This window comes from Ovis aries, chromosome 10, assembly GCF_016772045.2.
Source record: "Ovis aries strain OAR_USU_Benz2616 breed Rambouillet chromosome 10, ARS-UI_Ramb_v3.0, whole genome shotgun sequence".
Lineage (NCBI taxonomy): Eukaryota > Metazoa > Chordata > Mammalia > Artiodactyla > Bovidae > Ovis > Ovis aries.
This window is the reverse complement of record NC_056063.1, coordinates 36,812,271-36,830,550: the sequence shown is the minus strand read 5'-3', so window position 1 is coordinate 36,830,550 and position 18,280 is coordinate 36,812,271. Positions and strand designations below refer to the sequence as shown.

At 37.3% G+C, this 18,280-nt stretch overlaps 1 protein-coding gene across 3 annotated transcripts in view; it reads left to right on the top strand.

Annotated features, from left to right (window-relative positions):
* Positions 1–18,280, top strand: part of RNF17 (ring finger protein 17) — a 115,302-nt gene that overhangs the window by 43,332 nt on the left and 53,690 nt on the right. For all 3 annotated transcript variants that reach the window (XM_060394510.1, XM_042255122.2, XM_060394509.1), the window contains 5 exons: positions 1,623–1,812; positions 2,632–2,800; positions 4,112–4,302; positions 5,547–5,688; positions 17,206–17,359. In XM_060394510.1, coding sequence (XP_060250493.1) covers positions 1,623–1,812; positions 2,632–2,800; positions 4,112–4,302; positions 5,547–5,688; positions 17,206–17,359 — 846 coding nt within the window. The remainder of the gene's footprint in view (positions 1–1,622; positions 1,813–2,631; positions 2,801–4,111; positions 4,303–5,546; positions 5,689–17,205; positions 17,360–18,280) is intronic.

Sequence of the window (18,280 nt, the reverse complement as noted above, 5' to 3'; positions counted from 1 at the left end):
GGTAGATATACATTATTTACATACTCATTTATCTTTTGAGAAATTAGTGTTAAGGGGAGAAATGTAATACAGTGCTTTAGCTGAATATCCTCTTGTTCCCTTTTTCTGTCTGAGCTTTTCATTATAAAGAACAACAAATGGCTTCAGTAGGCTTTTATCTCATCTATTTCAACAAAGAATCATTTAAGAATATAGTTTAAATCTAAGAATATTGGTTATATAATGTATCAACATAAGAGGAGGGTTGATGAAAGTCTCAAGGCCAAGTACAAGTTTTGGTAGCACTTGAAAGGTTACCCTGTGTGCCCCTGAGGTATTCTGTTCTTACTAGCAAATGGAGAGGGGATTTTGCAGCCTCTCTCTATATGGTAAATGAACAAATCTTACCAAATTCATCTCTGATGTTAGTTCAGTTGTTAAGAGGATGGGCTCCAAGACTGCCTGGGTTCTTTTCCTCCCTCTTCTAAGTAGCCATGTGGCTTGGGCTGGATTTGCAGCCTCTCTTTGCCTGGTTTCCTTACCTATGGACTGGAAGCAGCATATCTGTGGGGTTGTTGTGGGGAGAAGGTAAATTCAGACACAAACTACTGAGGACATTGCCGAGCGGATAGTAAAAGTAAAACTTCGGGCTTCATTCTAACTTGATTTTTTTTCTGGTTATTAATTTGTAGTTCATTTGATCCCTCCATAAGGTCTTCTTCTGCTGTTAGATCTTTGGTTCAGTTTCCCCTTTTCTGAGCTCCACTGTGTATTAATTTCTTAATTTTTGCCTTACACGCTCTGCCTTTCTTGGTTTCCTTACTTTTACTCTCCTTTTACCAAGAGAAGGTCATTGCATCTTCCTTTATGCTACCTAAGTATTTTATAGATTTCAGTATGTCTGTATCTGTACATGTGTGTGTGTACATGTACAAGGATAATCTTTACTGTTACAAGTACAGTGATTGATAGTCACTTACTTGCAAGTCTCCTCTCTTTTTTTTTTTTAAAGAAAAAATTAGATTTCTTTTTATTCTTTTTTTTTTCTTCTGTCTTTTACAAACCCTTGTGTCAAGGGCTGACTTTGAATAGATTGCAGCAAGGGAGCTGCTCTGCTACATTGGAAACCCTGTCCGAGAAGCAGGTCATCTACAAATGGTTTAGTACCAGGTTCCTCACAAATGTGCCATGCATGACGGTTGAGAGGGTGGCCGCCTTTCCAGCCAGGCCCCATGTCCCAGGACGAAGGGCTCTCCACACTGAAACCCAGTCCTGATAGTCCCGACATGCGGTGGGGTGCACCACACCGTGCCCCAAGGGATTTGGGCTCCTCTCCTTTCTTGAGCAGGACAGTCTTACTCATCTTTATTATAGTTCATAAAGCACAGGTCCTCAATAAAGGACTGCTGGCTTGATACTCTGTATTTTTACCTTCCTGTCTAGGTCACAAGTTTCTGTATAACAGAAACTGCCAAAATATACTACCTTTGATCCCTCTCATAGCACTGACTCAGTACTATATCACCAGTTAATAAGTTAATTAAGACTTTTTTGTGATAGAATCTAATGTACTTGTTTGTAAATTAGAGGTAATTAGATATTTTCTTTGTAAACATTGATAATCATTTGTTTCCATTATGTAGGTGCAAGAATATTTATCAACAGTATTGAAAATGGAATGTGGTGTCGAGGAACTATTACTGAATTAATTCCAATGGGAAGTGAAAGTATTAGAAAACTTAGTAGTCCAACCAAATTCTCAGTCCATGAAGTTGCGCTAATACAAATATTCATGGTAGATTTTGGAAATTCTGAAGTGCTGATTGTTGCAGGGTATGTTATAAGTATTATATATTCCTTGCCTGCTTAGAAACACTTGTGATGGGGTAATACTAAAGAATAAAGAAAAATGGGAAGAGGTAGAAATAAGTTATCCTTCTTCACTTCCAAGTCATATACTTTATATTTTGCTCCAAAATTTATCTTACTCATTACTAAATTAGCAAAGTATTATACTTTATCAGTGCTACTAGATGGGAAGCTTAGAAAAAGAACATTTTGATGTTTCAAACTTAAATAATCTTCTACATTGCTTCAAAGCAGAGAATGAAGCACAAAAATTTTCTTTCTTTTAAATAAATTGTTTGTTAGTTGCCAGATGATTGAGTAAAATTTTTAATCATATTTCTTTAATTTCATTATTGCATATTAAAGTGGCATAGTGTCTAGCTCATTCTAGGTGTTCAGAAATGTTTCCATTAGTCTTCTAGCAAGATATAGCAAATTGAAAATGTTCTTGTAGTAAGGACCAGTATTAACTCTTGCATGGTCATTTTATTAAATGGTCATAACTTTATAAACAAATAAATTGCTGTTTGGATGTGTCATTATGCCTTTTAAGTTTAAACTGAATAGGTATATGAAAGATAATCCAGATAAAGGCTATTGAGATTTATTCTGTAGGTAGAAATAATGTCTGTGGTTTTAAAAGATAGATTGAATCTATATAATGAGATAGTATGAATCAGAATATAACTTTTTAGAAGATTTAACTTAATAAGAGAATGTATAGAAATGCATACCTTTTGTGGGCTAAGGCAAGCTTGGGCTTGAAGCATTATTTTCATTAACTATTGCTTGAATTCTTCCCAGAGTTGGTGATGCTCATGTGAGATCAGAGCACATTGCTAAGCAGCATGTCGTACTAAATGACTTATGCCTGGTTCTGAGAAAGTCTGAGCCATATATCGAAGAACTGCTGAAAGATGTCCAGCCACTAGCACATCCATGCTCATTGAAAGACATTGTTCCACAGAATTCAGTAAGTGAGACTTTGTTTGGGGGCCAAATAGTCCAATTTTAACTATGCTTTGGGGTTCAGATTACTGAATGTAGGTTCATGGCACTAGTTCACTTGTTAAATACCTTTTGCATAATAAACTATTGGTGCAAGTGAAAAAGGAATTGAACTTCCATTTCTACAATCAGAATTGATCTTAATGGGAAATTATACTGAATATGTGTGTATGAACTTAATGATGGGTGAATATCTGAGTAAACCACTAAATTTTAGAGTCAAATAAATATGGAGAGAGAAAAAAATTTGACATGGTATGGCATATATTTCTATACATTTCTTCTCTATTTGCATGATCCTTTGCTCACTACTTATTAACTATATTGCATTCTGCTTTTTTATTATTTATGAATATTTGTTCCCCAGAAAGATTTGAAACTCCTAGAAGACAGAAACTGTGTGTAAGAATACGTGTTAAGCAGTTGTATTATTAGAAAGTCTGAAAGCAGAAGTCTGTGCCTTTGTTCATCTTTGTATTCCAGCACATAGCAAATCACCTAGCACACAGTAGGCATTCAACAAATATTTGAAAGAATGAACAAATGAATAAAGAAATAAAAGGAAACATATGAAAATATTAGCACTGATGTTTTCCTCAAAATTATTTTGGTTTTGATTTTATTCTATAAAGGATAAAACATTTCTTTTTGCACTTATCTATTCTGAGTAGGTTTTACTTTTTATGTTCATAAAACCTTTAGAAAATTTTTTATTTTTAAGGGGTATGTGGTTTTGACCTGTGAAATGTATACGTACTTAAAGATTCAAAGATCAGTGAAAATGATTTTTTTTTAATTTTTTTCAATGGGTGAGTATTTTTCCTTATTATTTAAGTAGCATGTGCCTCGTATATTGCTAGTAATGGAAACAAAGCATCTGATGATGATTATAAATATCTAATGTATCACATGGCTTCCATTATACTTTTAGAATTACCTTTTAGATCTCATCATTTAAGGGGGAAATTTGTATGTCAATACTTCTTTTATCTTTCTATTTTATTATTTTCATATTAATATTCACAAATAAAACTAAGTCCTGAAGTGCAACAGCTTATGGTCACCTTGAGACCATGTTTATAAAATCCAAGTATGATCTGTACGTTGTACATACATAAAGACTGTCCTCCTTGGGTTTGTGGGCCCAGTTGCTTCTAAATATCTATGGTTGGTTCAGTGCCTTTGCTCAAATTTACTATTAGCTAAATCTACAATATTGTACCATTTAGAGCTAATTATAATTACTGAACACGTTGAAATTTTACTTTTTCCATAGAGTGAAGGCTGGGGAGAAGAAGCTAAAATAGAATTTTTGAAAATGGTAAATAAGAAGGCTGTTTTAATGAAAGTTTTTAAAGAAGAAGATGGTATGCTTATTGTAGATCTGCAGAAACCACCAACAAATAAAATAAGCAGTGATATGCCTGTGTCTCTTAGAGATGCATTAGTTTTTATGGAACTGGCAAGGTAGGTAACTTATTAAAACATAAATATCTTCAAGGTTATAGCTGTAGATCAGAATAGCAGATTTTACCTTTAAGAAACATGGGCTCTAAAGTGAACTATAACATACTCTTAAGAGGGAGCACCCAATCCTAAGCACTAGACTATCAGGGAGCACACTGTAACATATTCTTGAGAATTTAAAGATATCTCTGTCAGAGTTTTCTAAGTACAGTTGTGTGAAAATTGGATTCAGATCATTTGATTTAAGGAACTAGGGATATTAAGGTAGCTCAAAATAGAAGTTACTTGTAAGATAGTGAGCTTTTTTTTTTAGACTCTAGCTAACCTTCGGAGAAGGCAGTGGCACCCCACCCTGGTACTCTTGCCTGGGAAATCCCATGGACAGAGGAGCCTCACAGGCTACAGTCCATGGGGTCACTAAAAGTTGGACACGACTGAATGACTTCACTTTCACTTTTCACTTTCATGCATTGGAGAAGGAAATGGCAACCCACTCCAGTGTTCTTGCCTGGAGAATCCCAGGGACAAAGGAGCCTGGTGGGCTTCCGTCTATGGGGTCACGCAGAGTCGGACACGACTGACGTGACTTAGCAGCAGCAGCAGCTAACCTTACAAGTAGCTCCATTAGGGTTTCAAGAATTAGTGTTTAACAGTTACCTATTTAAATTTTCTAAGCTTTGGAGTAAGATCATGATCACTACTGTATATTAATATATGAATCTAGAGTAGATACTTATATTTCTTTTCTTTCTTGTCTCTGATGAACAAAGAGATAAAAAGTAACCACAGAGATAATGGAAGATACTTTCTGTCCTGAGCAATAACAGGAGTCTGGAAGTGACCCAAGTAGATTGCATTCTGTAAAACTTAAGTAGGGTATTGTAGCTGGATGGGGCCACAGAAATCCCTCAGCTGGCCTTCCTTGAGTGCTGCCATAGACCATGCGTATCAAGTCAACCAAAACAGTAGAAACTTTTTGAGTACAAAATATAGGCCAAAATCAAAAATGCTCCAACACAAACTTAAAGGATAATTATTGAGTTTTGAGACCTGACCTCTTATTTATCCTCATTTGATAATTAAAGATAATGCCAAGAAATATTATAAATTAGAAGAGAAAGATTGGGAAAATAGTCTTGGTAGATAAATCAGTATATGTGCAGGTCTTTTCTTCAGATCAATTCACTGAGAGAGACCTTAGGAAAATGGCTCTTGCTTATGCTTTTAATTATGTTTTTAATTAGGTTTAGATCTCAAACACCAAGAAGTCATTCTGAAAAAAATACGACCTTACACTATCTTCCACCTATTTTGCCTAAAGAAATGACAGATGTTTCAGTTATGGTTTGTCATATTAATAGTCCTTCTGATTTCTATCTTCAGTTGGTAAGTATATAATGGTCCTTCGAGACAATGTATTTTTTCAAATACTAAGTAAAATGTATAATGGAAATGAGTGCCCAGTATGCATTCTAGAGCAAACAAACTGCTGTCAGCCTTCCATAAATTTTAAGTTTCTTGGTAGCTGCAACTTTAAACAAGAAACTCATAGTAAATTGTGATTTATAGTAAATTGTGATTCATAGTAAATTGAAGGAAATCTTCATCCTGCAAGTTAGTGAAAATATGAAGGGGAAGGAAAATGAAGGATCCCTAATGTGTAAATATTTCTTGCTACCTTCTGAAATCTAGAAACCAGGAGAGCATATAGAACTGGCAGATCAAAATAAAATAACATCCATTTCTGATAATGTATGAAGATTTATTTATTGCTAGGTAATATTCTGAATTTGAACATTAAAATAGATTCCAGTTAAAAGCATTCGATTATCTATTTGGATATATGACTGATGAGTTTGTTTTAGATAGCTACCAGCATCCCTTTGTGTCCATGTTCTATATGAATTAATGCATTCTAAAGGCTATAATGCTTTGTGTGAATTAACTCATTAATCTTTACATCAGTCTTATGAGGAAGATAATATTACCTTCATTTAGAAGTGGAAACTCTAATCAAAGGCCTGAAGCAACTTGCAGAGGTCATGTGGCTACAAAAGAGTAGAGCCAGGACTGAGCTGGACTCACTCAAAGCCTGTCACCTGATCATAGGCATGTGTATATATTTCTGGGCTCTCTGTTCTGTTCCATTGATCCATATGTCTGATGTTTTATCAATACCATACAACTTTGATTACTGTTCAGTTAAGTTCAGTCACTAAGTCATGTCTGACTCTTTGTGACCCCATGGACTCAGCATGCCAGGCCTCCCTGTCCATCACCAACTCCCAGGGTTTACCCAAACTCATGTCCATTGAGTCAGTGATGCCATCCAACCATCTCATCCTTTGTCGTCCCCTTCTCCTCTCGCCTTCAATCTTTCTCAGCATCAGGGTCTTTTCAGATAAGTCAGCTCTTTGTATCGGGTGGCCAAAGTATTGGAGTTTCAGCTTCAACATCAGTCTTTTCATTAATTACTGGACCTTTGTAGTATTGTTTGAAATCTGGATGAGTTATGCCTCTTTATTTTTTTTCCTCAGGATTACTTTGGCAGTTCTGGGTATTTTAAGGTTCTATGTAAAATTTTGGATTATTGTTCTAGTTCTATGAAAACTGACATGAGTGATTTGATTGTGACTGCATTCAATCTATAGATTGTTTTGGGTAGTGTTGCCTTTTAAACTATATTCTTCCAGTCCAAGAGCATGGTATTATCTTTCCATTTCTTTGAGTCCTCTTTAATTTCCTTTATTAATACTTTATGGTTCTCAGTATATTAAGTCTTTCTCTTCCTTGGTCAAGTTTCTTGATAGCTGTATTTTTTTTGGTGCAACTTTAAAAAGTATTGTGTTTTTACATCCCCTTTCTGATATTTCATAGTTAGTATAAAGAAATGAAACTGATTTCTGAATGTTAATCTTGTGTCCTACTGCTTTGGTGAGTTCATTTATTTTTGAACAGTTTTTGTGTGTGTGTGGTGTCCATAGGGTCTTCTATAGGATCACGTTATTTGCATATAGTGGCAATTTTTAACTCTTCCCTTCCAAGTTGGGTACCTTTTGTTTCTCATCTGATTGCTGAGTGGCACACTTTTATTTACTGTGGCTTTGTAGCAAGTTTTGAAATGAGAATGCGTGAGCTGTCCAACTTTGTTCTTTTTCAAGGTTGTTTTTGAATTTTCGGGTCCCTTGAGATCTCATGTGACTTTTAGGATGAGTTTTTCTCTTTTTAAAAATTTTACTTATTTTTTTATGGCTATACTGGACCTTCACTGCTGTGTGTGAGCTTTTCTCTAGTTGCGGCAAGTGGGGGCTACTCTCTAGCTTTTGTGTGAGGGCTTCTTGTGGTGGTGGCTTCTCTTGTTGTAGACCATAGGCTCTAGGGTGTGTGAACTTCAATAGTCACAGCACACGGGCTCAGTAGTTGTGGCACACGGGCTTAGTTGCCCCACAGCATGTAAAATCTTCCCAAATCAGGGATCAAATCCATGTTCCCTGCATTAGCAAACAGATTCATAACCACTGGACCACCAGGGAAGTCTCTAGGATGAGTTTTTCTATTCTACATAAAACATCATTGGGATTCTGATAGGGATAGCTTTGAATTGTAAATTTTTGGGGGTACTGACATCCTTTTTTAAAAGATTTTATTTATTTATGACTTTATTTGGGTCTTCATTGCTACAAGGCTTTCTCTAGTTGCAGCAAGTGGGAGCTACTCTTTGTTGCTCTGTGCAGGCTTCTCACTGTAGTGACTTTTCTTGTTGCAGAGCATGGACTCTAGATGCATGGGCCTCCGTAGTTGCAGCTCACAGGCTCTAGAGTGCTGGCTCTAGAGTTGTGGCACATGAACTTGGTTGTTTCATGGCATGTGGGATCCTCCAAGGCCAGGATCGAATCCGTGTCCCCTGCATTGGAAGGCAGATTCTTAACGACTGGACAGCCAGGGAAGCCCTGGGTATTGACATCTTAACAGTATTAAATCTTCTAGTTCATGAACATGGAAGGTTTTTCCATTTATTTTGTAGCAGTGCTGTGTACTGTACAAGTGTACAAGTCTGTATCCTCAGTTTTATTTATTCCTGAGTATATTCTTTTTATTCTGCTGTAAAATGAGTTTTCTTAATTTCCATTTGGACTGTTCATTGTTAGTGTGTAGAAATGCATGTGATTTTTTGTAATCATTTTGTGGTCTACATCTTTGTGTGCTTAATCGTGTCCAACTCTTTGTGGCCCCATGGGCTGTAGCCTGCCAGACTCCTCTGTCCATGGAATTCTCCAGGCAAGGATACTGGGGTGGGTTGCCATGCCTTCCTCCAGGGAATCTTCCCAACCCAGGGATCGAACCTGCATCTCTTGTCTCCTGCATTGGCAGTCGGATTCTTTACCACTAGCTCCACCTGGGAAGCCCATTTATTAGACCTGCTAATATTTTTGTGGCACCTTTAGGGTTTTTTACATAGAAAAGAGATCATTTTCCTATTTCTTGTCAATTTGGTTGGCTTATATATATTTGCCTAATTACTATAAATGCCTTATATATATATATATTTGCCTAATTACTCTGGCTAGAACTTATAAAACTATATTAAATAGCAAACGCAAAAGCATGCATGCTTTCTTATCATTCTTATAAGAAAAGGTGTCAGTCCTTCATATACAGAATTTGCTCTTAACCACTTCAAAATATACAGTTCTGTAGTATTCACTAACTCACATTATTGTACAGCATGCTGATCTGTAGAATTTGTTCATCTTGAGAAACTGAAACTTGGTACTCCCTGAACACTAATTGCCTGTTTCATTCTACCCCCAAACGCTAACAACCACAGTTCTACTTTCTTCTATGAATTTGACTATTTAGATATACTCATATAAGTGGAATCAAACAGTACCCTGCTTTTTAGAAGTTCAGTTTACACAGATTTCATTTTTCTGAAAAACCTACATTGCTCTTACTAAAGAAAAGTCAGCCTCTTTGCTTTGCTACATTTGGCTTACAAAAGATTTCATAGGAACACTACTTTCAGATACCAGGGATACCTGTATTTGTCCTTTTGTCACTGGTTTGTTTCACTTACCATAATGTCCTCCAGGTTCATCCATGTTGTAGCATGCAATAGGACTTACTTTAAGGGTAATTAAATATTCCATTGTATGTGTATGCTACATTTTTTAATGTGTATACTACATTTTGTTAATTCACTCGTCCATTGATGAACATTTGGCTTGGTTCTACCTCTTGACTATTGTGAATGATGCTGCAGTGAACATGGGTGTGACAAAACTGTAGTGTCATTTGGTTCCTTTTGTATATGTGTTTATTGTTACCATGAGGATTACACATAACATCCTTAAGTTATGTGTAATTATGTGTAAAAATTATGTGTAATTAAAGTTATGTGAAACATCCTACAGAAATCTAGTCTGAATTAATATCGACTTTAACTGCACAAAACCCTACTTTTGTATAGCTCCATTTCCCTTTTAAATAATATCAATCTCAAAAATTAATCTTTGTATATCAAATACTCAATAATGTAGACTTATAATTATTTGTGTGCATTTGTCTTTTAAATCTTGTAGAAAATGAAAGTAGAGTTAGAAACCAAAGTTAATAATACTGGCTTTCATATTGGTGTGTTTATTAATCACAGATATGTATATCTTAATGTGAATTTATGTTACGCTCTAGCATCCTTTCATTTCCTTCTGAAAGACTCCCTTTAGCCTTTTTTATAAGGCAGGTCTAGTGAACTTCCTTACCTCTTGTTTATCTGTGAATGGCTTATTACTCCCTCATTTTTGAAGGATAGTCTTGCTGGATCTATAATTCTCAGTTGACAGTTCTTCCTTTAGCTCTTTTAAGTGTGTCTTCTGATTATATTCTGACCTCCAAGGTTTCTGATGAAAAATCTGCTGATCATCTTATTGATGATCCCTTATATCTGACAAGTCACTTTTCTCTTGCTGCTTTAACAGTTCTCTTTTTAGGGCTATTGACAGTTTGTTCATCATGCATCTAGTGTGTCTCTCTTTGAATTTATCCTAACTTGGGTTTTTTGAGTATACTAACATGCTAAGCCTGCTATAACAAAGTCCAACAGGGAATTCCCTGGTGGTTCAGTGATTGATTAGGACTCTTCTTTCGCTAGCAAGGGCTGGTTTCAGTCCCTAGTTGAAGAACTAAAATCCCACAAGCTGCATGGTGCCCCCCACAAAAAATGCCACAAAGTAGATAGTTTTAAAAGCAGAAATGTATTGACTCCCAGTTCTGGAGTTTACAGGTTTAAGGTCAGGGTGTCATCAGAGTTGGTTCCTTCCTTCTGAGGTTGGGGCAGGGGCGGAGATTTGTCCCATGTCTCTGGACTAGATTGGTGATTTGCTGGCAATCTTTAGCACTCCTTGGCTTCTGCTGCATCGTCACAGTCTCTGCTTCCTTCACATGGCAATCTCTCTGTGTAACTTGTCTGTCTCAGCTTTTTAATACAGACACCAGTCATATTGAATTAACTCCAGCCTAAAACTTTTATTTTAACTTGATCCTGTCTGTAAAACTCTATGTCCAAATAAGGACACATTGAGGTCCTGGAGGAGGTGGTTAGAACTTTAGTATAATTTGAGGGGAGGACACAAACCAACTCATAAGCAATCCACTCTCTGCTCTATCAAAAATTTCCTCCTCACATGCAGTCACCCCATCCCAGTGTTCCAAAAAAATCTTAATTATCTTGCATCAAGTCTAAGTCCAGAATATCATATAAAATCGCTAAATTCTGATTAGCTCAATCAGGTATAAGTAAGAATTCTTTAACTGAAGCTAGGCCAGAACTCCTCTCTATCTCTAAATCTGTGAGAATAGACAGTAAGTCCAAACCCTAGCAGGAAGAATTCCATTAGTCTTATGGCTTTAGAATAATCCTCAGTGGCTGGATGATCCGTCCTCCAGTCCCCCTGGGGTGTGGCCTTTCCCCCTCAATCCTGCAGCAGCCTCATCCATTAGAATTGAGGAGTTGTCCTGACTCTGAAACACAGAAGGAGGCCCCATCCCTGGAACAGAGGAGGAGACAGCCCTGCCTTTCAGCTCTGTGTGCTCTGGGCCTGCAATAGCAGTGGCACACACTCGAGCCTCTGAATCACCTTCAAAATCACTCCTGTTTTCTTGAAACATGTTCATGACCAGATCACTCTGTCAGCTTTGTTCATGCCTGTAGAATCTCATGAGCCCACCACCCCTCTCTGCTTCATTTCCTCGCACCTCTGTCCCCTTCAGTTCAGGCTGGCAGTGTTTCTGCTGAGATGATTGATTGGCTTCATAAATCATAACATCCATATTCCCTTCAGCAGACACTGTCCAGCCATGCCCTTGATGTTCTCTCCAGAGCTTGCTTTCTCATTTTTTGAAATACAAATAGGCTAAGAAATTTCTGAATCTTCAGATTCTGGTTCCTTCATGTTTAACAATTTATTCTTCAATTTATCTTTGTCTTCTCACATTTTATTATAAGCAGCAAGGAGAAACCAGGCTGACACTTTGACACTTTACTTAGCAATCTCTTCAGCTAAATATCCAAGTTCTCTACCTGTGTGTAACAAGGATTTCCTTTCCTCCAGTTTCCAGTATCATATTCCTCATTTCTCTATGAAATCTCACCAGAAGCACCTTTAGCATCCATATTCCTACCAATAATCTTTCCAGGGTAATCTGGATTTTTTTCATTCAGGTACCTCATAATTCTTCCTCTTCTTTCTGCTCATAACCCAGTTTCAAAGCTTCTCCTGTAATGTTAGGTATTTATTACAACAGTACCCTGCTTTCCCATTTCAAAATCTATATTCATTCCTTAGAGTATCATAAGAAAGTTCCACCAATTAAGTTGCTTAAACAATGTAAGTTTATTGTCTCACAGTTCTGAAGTCTGGAGGTATTGAGGTCAAGTTGTTGGTAGTGTTGGTTCTTTCTGAAGGTCATAAGTGAGAATGAATCTATTTCCCTAATTGCTGGTGGTTAGCTGGAAAATATTGGTGTTCAGTGGCTTCTACTTCACTCCATTTTCTACCTTCACCTTTATGAGCATTCTACTGTGTGTGTGTGTGTCTCTCTCTCTTTGCCCAATTTTACTCCTTTTTTCCAGCCATGAAATTGAAAGATGCTTGCTCATAGGAAGAAAAGCTATGACAACCTAGACAGCATATTAAAAAACAGAGAGATTACTTTGTTGATAAAGGTCCGTCTAGTCAAAACTATGGTTTTTCCAGTAGTCATGTATGAATGTGAGAGGTGGACCATAAACAGAAAGCTGAGCACCAAAGAATTGATGCTTTTGAACTGTGTTGGAGAAGACTCTTGAGAGCACCTTGGACAGCAAGGAGATCAAACCAGCCAATCCTAAAGGAAATCAGTCCTGAATAGTCATTGGAAAGAGTAATGGTAAAGCTGAAACTCCAGTACTTTGGCCACCTGATGCAAAGAACTGACTCATTGGAAAAAGACTGATGCTGGGAAAGATTGAAGGCAAGAGGAGAAGGGGACAACAGAGGATGAGATAGTTAGATGGCATTACCGACTTAATGGACATGAGTCTAAGCAAGCTCTGGGAGTTGGTGATGGACAGGGAAGCCTAGCGTGCTGCAGTCCATGGGGTCACAAAGAATCAGACATAACTGAGTGACTGAACTGAATAAGGAAACTAGTCATACTGGATTAAGACCTACTTTCAGTTCAGTTGCTCAGTCGTGTCTGACTCTTTGTGACCCCATGGACTGAAGCATACCAGGCCTCCCTGTCCATCACCAACTCCCGGAGTTTACTCAAATTCATGTCCATTGAGTTGGTGTTGCCATCCAACCATCTTGTTGGAACAGAAAGATTATCTGAAGAAATAACGACCAACAACTTCCCAAATTTGATGACATACACAAATCTACAAATCCAACCGGTTAAGTATTACAGGATGATTTACGTCTCCCCCTAAAAGATACATTGGCACTATAACCCCCAGAAACTCAAAACATGACCTTATTTGGAGACAGAGTATTTATAGAGATAATCAAGTTAAAATGAGGTCATTAAAGTAGGTCTAAGAAAGGCAATGCCAAAGAATGCTCAAACTACTGCACAGTTGCATTCATTTCACATGCTCAAAATTCTCCAAGCCAGGCTTCAACAATACATGAACTGTGAAATTCCAGATGTTCACTGTTTTTAGAAAAGGCTGAGGAACCAGAGGAGCCAGCATCCGTTGGATCATAGACAAAGCAAGAGAGTTCCAGAAAAACATCTATTTCTGCTTTATTGACTATGCCAAAGCCTTTGACTGTGTGGATCACAACAACCTGGAAAATACTTCAAGAGATGGGAATACTAGGTCTGGTATTCCCGCTTGAGAAATCTGTATACAGGTCAGGAAGCAACAGTTAGAACTGGACATGGAACAACAGACTGGTTCCAAATAGGAAAAGGCTGTATGTTGTTACCCTGCTTATTTAACTTCTATGCAGAGTACATCATGAGAAATGCTGGGCTGGATGAAGCACAAGCTGGAATCAAGACTGCCAGTAGAAATACCAATAACCTCAGATATGCAGATGACACCACCCTTATGGCAGAAAGCAAAGAAGAACTAAAGAGCCTCTGGATGAAAGTGAAAGAGGAGAGTGAAAAGTTGGCTTATAGCTCAACATTCAGAAAACCAAGATCTTGGCATCTGGTCCCATCACTTCATGGAAAATAGATGTGGAAACAGTGGCAGACTTTATTTTTGTGGGCTCCAAAATCACTGCAGATGGTGACAACAACCATGAAATTAAAAGATGCTTACCCCTTGGAAGAAAAGTTATGACCAACCTAGACAGCATATTAAAAAGCAGAGGCATTGCCAACAAAGGTCCATCTAGTCAAGGCTATGTTTTTTCCAGTGGTCATGTATGGATGTGAGAGTTGGACTATAAAGAGGGCTGAGCACAGAAGAATTGATGCTTTTGAACTGTGGTGTTGGAGAAGACTCTTGAGAGTCCCTTGGACTGCAAGAAGGTCCAACCAGTCAATCCTAAAGGAAATCAATCCTGAATATTCATTGGAAGGACTGGTGTGGTGAAGCTGAAACTCCAGTATTTTGGCCACCTGATGCGAAGAGCTGACTCATTTGAAAAGACCCTGATGTTGGGAAAGATTGAAGGAAGGAGGAGAAGGGGGCGGCAGAAGGATGAGATGGTTAGATGGCATCACCGAGTCAATGGACATGAGTTTGGGTAAATTCCGGGAGTTAGTGATGGACAAGGAGGTCTGGTATGCTGCAGTTCATGGGGTCGCAGAGAGTCGGACACGACTGAGTGACTGAACTGACCTGAACTTTGTTACTTGGAATGAGCCATGTTTTCCTATTTCTTTGTATGTCTTCTGATTTCTTGTTGAAAATTAGGCATCAACTATTATAATACAGTAAACCTCTGAAAATAAGATAGCCCCCACACACGTGCACCAATACATAACTGGATTTGTTTTAAACTGCTGAAAACTGTGGTAGTTTTTCTCTTTTGAGACTTTTTCAAACTGTTTGCAAATACTATTGCTTGTGTGTGATCACTGAAGTGTCTGTTTTTTAGCTTGTGTTTGGCAAATGTTTATGTTGACTTCCTTGAATGTTGAAAGCTTAATTGGGTGTTTGCTTCAATGCTATAAGCCTTAACTGTTTTCCAGAGCCCTAACAAAGTTGGTTCAGAGTTCGAGCCCTAACAAAGTTGGTTCAGATGGTTTCTCGTCTTGTCAGTGTTTCTATGGGGAAATGAGAGCTTGGAGCTTCAGAGTCTGGGATTTTGTTACTGTCACTTGTCTGTTGAATATTTCAGTGATTCCATTTGAATAGCCTGTTAGTGGAAGAATATGAATACTACCTACTTAGAAATAAAGGTTTAGAAGGCTTTAAATAGTTTTAAAACTTTTTAATGAAATAACAAAAATGTCAGAAAATTTCCACTTCCATTATTATACTCACAAAAGAGAAAAACCTCATTTTTTGACCATTTGAGATGGTTCTTAAAATACTTTTTAACTTTAAGAATTGGTATTTGGAGAAATAAACAGTTGTCCTTGGTTTTGTTTTACTATGTTTTAAGTAGTGTAGGAACTTCAGGAACTGTGTTTTAAAATAACTAGATAAACCTGTTTAATAAAGTAAACCTCTACTGCATTACACAGTCTTTTCACAAACTCTACTGAAATTACTGATTTAAAGATTTATCAGTTCAGTTTAAAACCATTAGATGGATGGCTGATGGGAAATTGGGCATTCATACATTGCCAAAGTAGCATACATGAATTACTTGATGATCACAAGGGAAACACGTAACTGTCCAGAGAAGGGATGAGAGTTGCCACCCCATTCCATAGATGAATCTTAGCTTATTAACAGTGAGTAATGCTGTCTTCTGATGTGTTGCAACTATGATGTATTCTAGCCAAAGGATTTGGCTTGAATCCATCAAACTTGTAGATATAACTTTCTGTTTTGAGGAAATTCAGGGCATATACCCTAACTTAGTGGAGGAAGAAGGTAAATAATAGGATAACCGCATAAATCCAGAAGATGAGGCATTCTACAGAAAAATAGCAGACTATCTTTAACAAGACAGGATCATTTTTAAAAGAAAACTACACAAATTTATAACACTTATTTAGATGACCAAAGATAACAAGTAGTCTTAGATTGGCTACTGGGTTTGGTCAGTTCAGTTCAATCACTCAGTCGTGTCCAACTCTTTATGACCCCATGGACTGCAGCATGCAGGCTTCTCTGTCTATCACCAACTCTTGAAGCTTGCTCAGACTCATGTCCATCAAGTCAGTGATACCAACCATCCAACCATCTCCTTCTCTGTTGTTCTCTTCTCCTCCTGCCTTCAATCTTTTCCAGCATCAGGGTCTTTTCTAATGAGTCAGCTGTTTGCATCAGGTGTCCAGAGTATTGGAGCTTCAGCTTCAGCATCAATCCTTCCAATGAATATTCAAATGATTTCCTTTAAGATTGATTGGTTTGATCTCCTTGCAGTCCAAAGGACTCTCAAGTGTCTTCAGTTAGGGAAATATAGTATGATTTAAAAGTACTAGTAGGAGCACTTGCTGAAACAGAAAATGTGAGAATTGATAGAAAAATGCAGATTATCAAATTGTATGGTATGGTATGGTCTGATTTTTGGTAAAAAAAAAAAAATAAATAACATGGAAATGTGTTTAGAAAAAGATCTAGAAGCAAGAGTTCTCTGGTGGTCTAGTAGTTAGGACTTGGTGCTTTTACTGCTGTGGGCTCAGACTGAGTCCCTCGTCAGGGAAGTAAGTTCTGACATGCTGCATGGCACAGCCAAAAAAAAGAAAAAAATATGGAAGGATAACTTAAGATATCTGGAAGACTGTGACTTTTATAAATTTTTGTTATGTCTATATATGTTAATTTTTATATACTACTTCTGTAGCAGAATATTGGAGAAGGCAATGGCAGCCCACTCCAGTACTCTTGCCTGGAGAATCCCATGGATGGAGGAGCCTGGTGGGCTGCAGTCCATGGAGTCGCTAAGAGTCAGACACGACTGAGCGACTTCACTTTTGACTTTTCACTCTCATGCATTGGAGAAGGAAATGGCAACCCACTCCAGTATTCTTGCCTGGAGAATCCCAGGGACAGGGGAGCCTGGTGGGCTGCGGTCTACAGGGTCGCACAGAGTCGGACATGACTGAAGTTACTTAGCAGCAGTAGCAGAATATTTCAAACATAAATTACATGACTGTTTATGTCTTAATCAATTCTAATATTTGATCATTTTATGAGCAGTGCCTATAATATATGGAACATTTAAATTTTAAGTTTCTGTGAAACTATAATGCTGTAATCCTGCTTTAATATCTCTTTCTTAGATAGAGAGCCTGGATTTTTTATTTCTATTAAAGGGAATTGAGGAATTCTATAAAAGTGAAGATGCAGAAAATCTGGAAATCCTCTGTCCAGTTCAAGATCAAGCCTGTGTCGCTAAATTTGAAGATGGAGTTTGGTACCGAGCAAAAGTTATTGGTAGGAAATTGCACACTATTTCCTCAGGGAGATGTTTAATTTAAAAATTGATATCATTTGAGTCAGTACAAATTAAATCGTTAAAGTGATATTGTCTGATCTTAGAGTTTTGCTCTGTCATCTGGTTTTAGAAAGCTAGTGATAATGTTGATAGATGAACCTCTGGCTCCTTAGATTTCATTTGCTTTGACTAGGACTTTACCATTATTTTGTTTTCTAACATTTGCCTTATTTAAGAAATAGTTCTAAGTGACCTACAACATACTCCACTCTCCACTGAAAAGACAAATACTTTTAATTCTTTTGGCTTTCTTTGTCATTTATCTGTTATTTCTTCTAAATAATATATAATACTTTGTAGATATACTTCAGTCTTAGGTAGTAAATGTATTAGATGAGTTTTAGATCTCTTTTAGCTGTTTTGTCCCCACTCTCTCCTCCACAGTTATATCACAGTTTTTAGTTAAATTCATATTCTGTGCAAGTATTTTCAGTGCTGTTCCATAAAGTATAACTTTAATTCTGAGTTGATAATTCCATCAGTTTTTCACTTTTTTTAAAAAGTTATGGCTACATTTTCCTAATAGTTTAAAATAATTTTCTACGTGATAAGACTTTTCATATAATGTTGGTTTGATTTTTTCTTTTGTGACAGTGAAAAACATCATTCCATCACCTGCTCCATGTAGACTGCTTGTCATCTAGGCTTACTGCACTGTTGTTATTCTGGGGAGTTATGTCGCTTGTTTTCCTAGATTCAGCTGCTAGTTTTCTGAATCCCGTTTACTTTTTAGGTTTACTCTCATGGAGCATTTTCCTCACCTCTTTACCTTACACTTAAGGTACATACGTCTTTTCAGGCTCTGCTTGAGTGCCATCTTAGGTAGTGCTGGTGTTATTCCATTTGTTTTCACTTCTCCC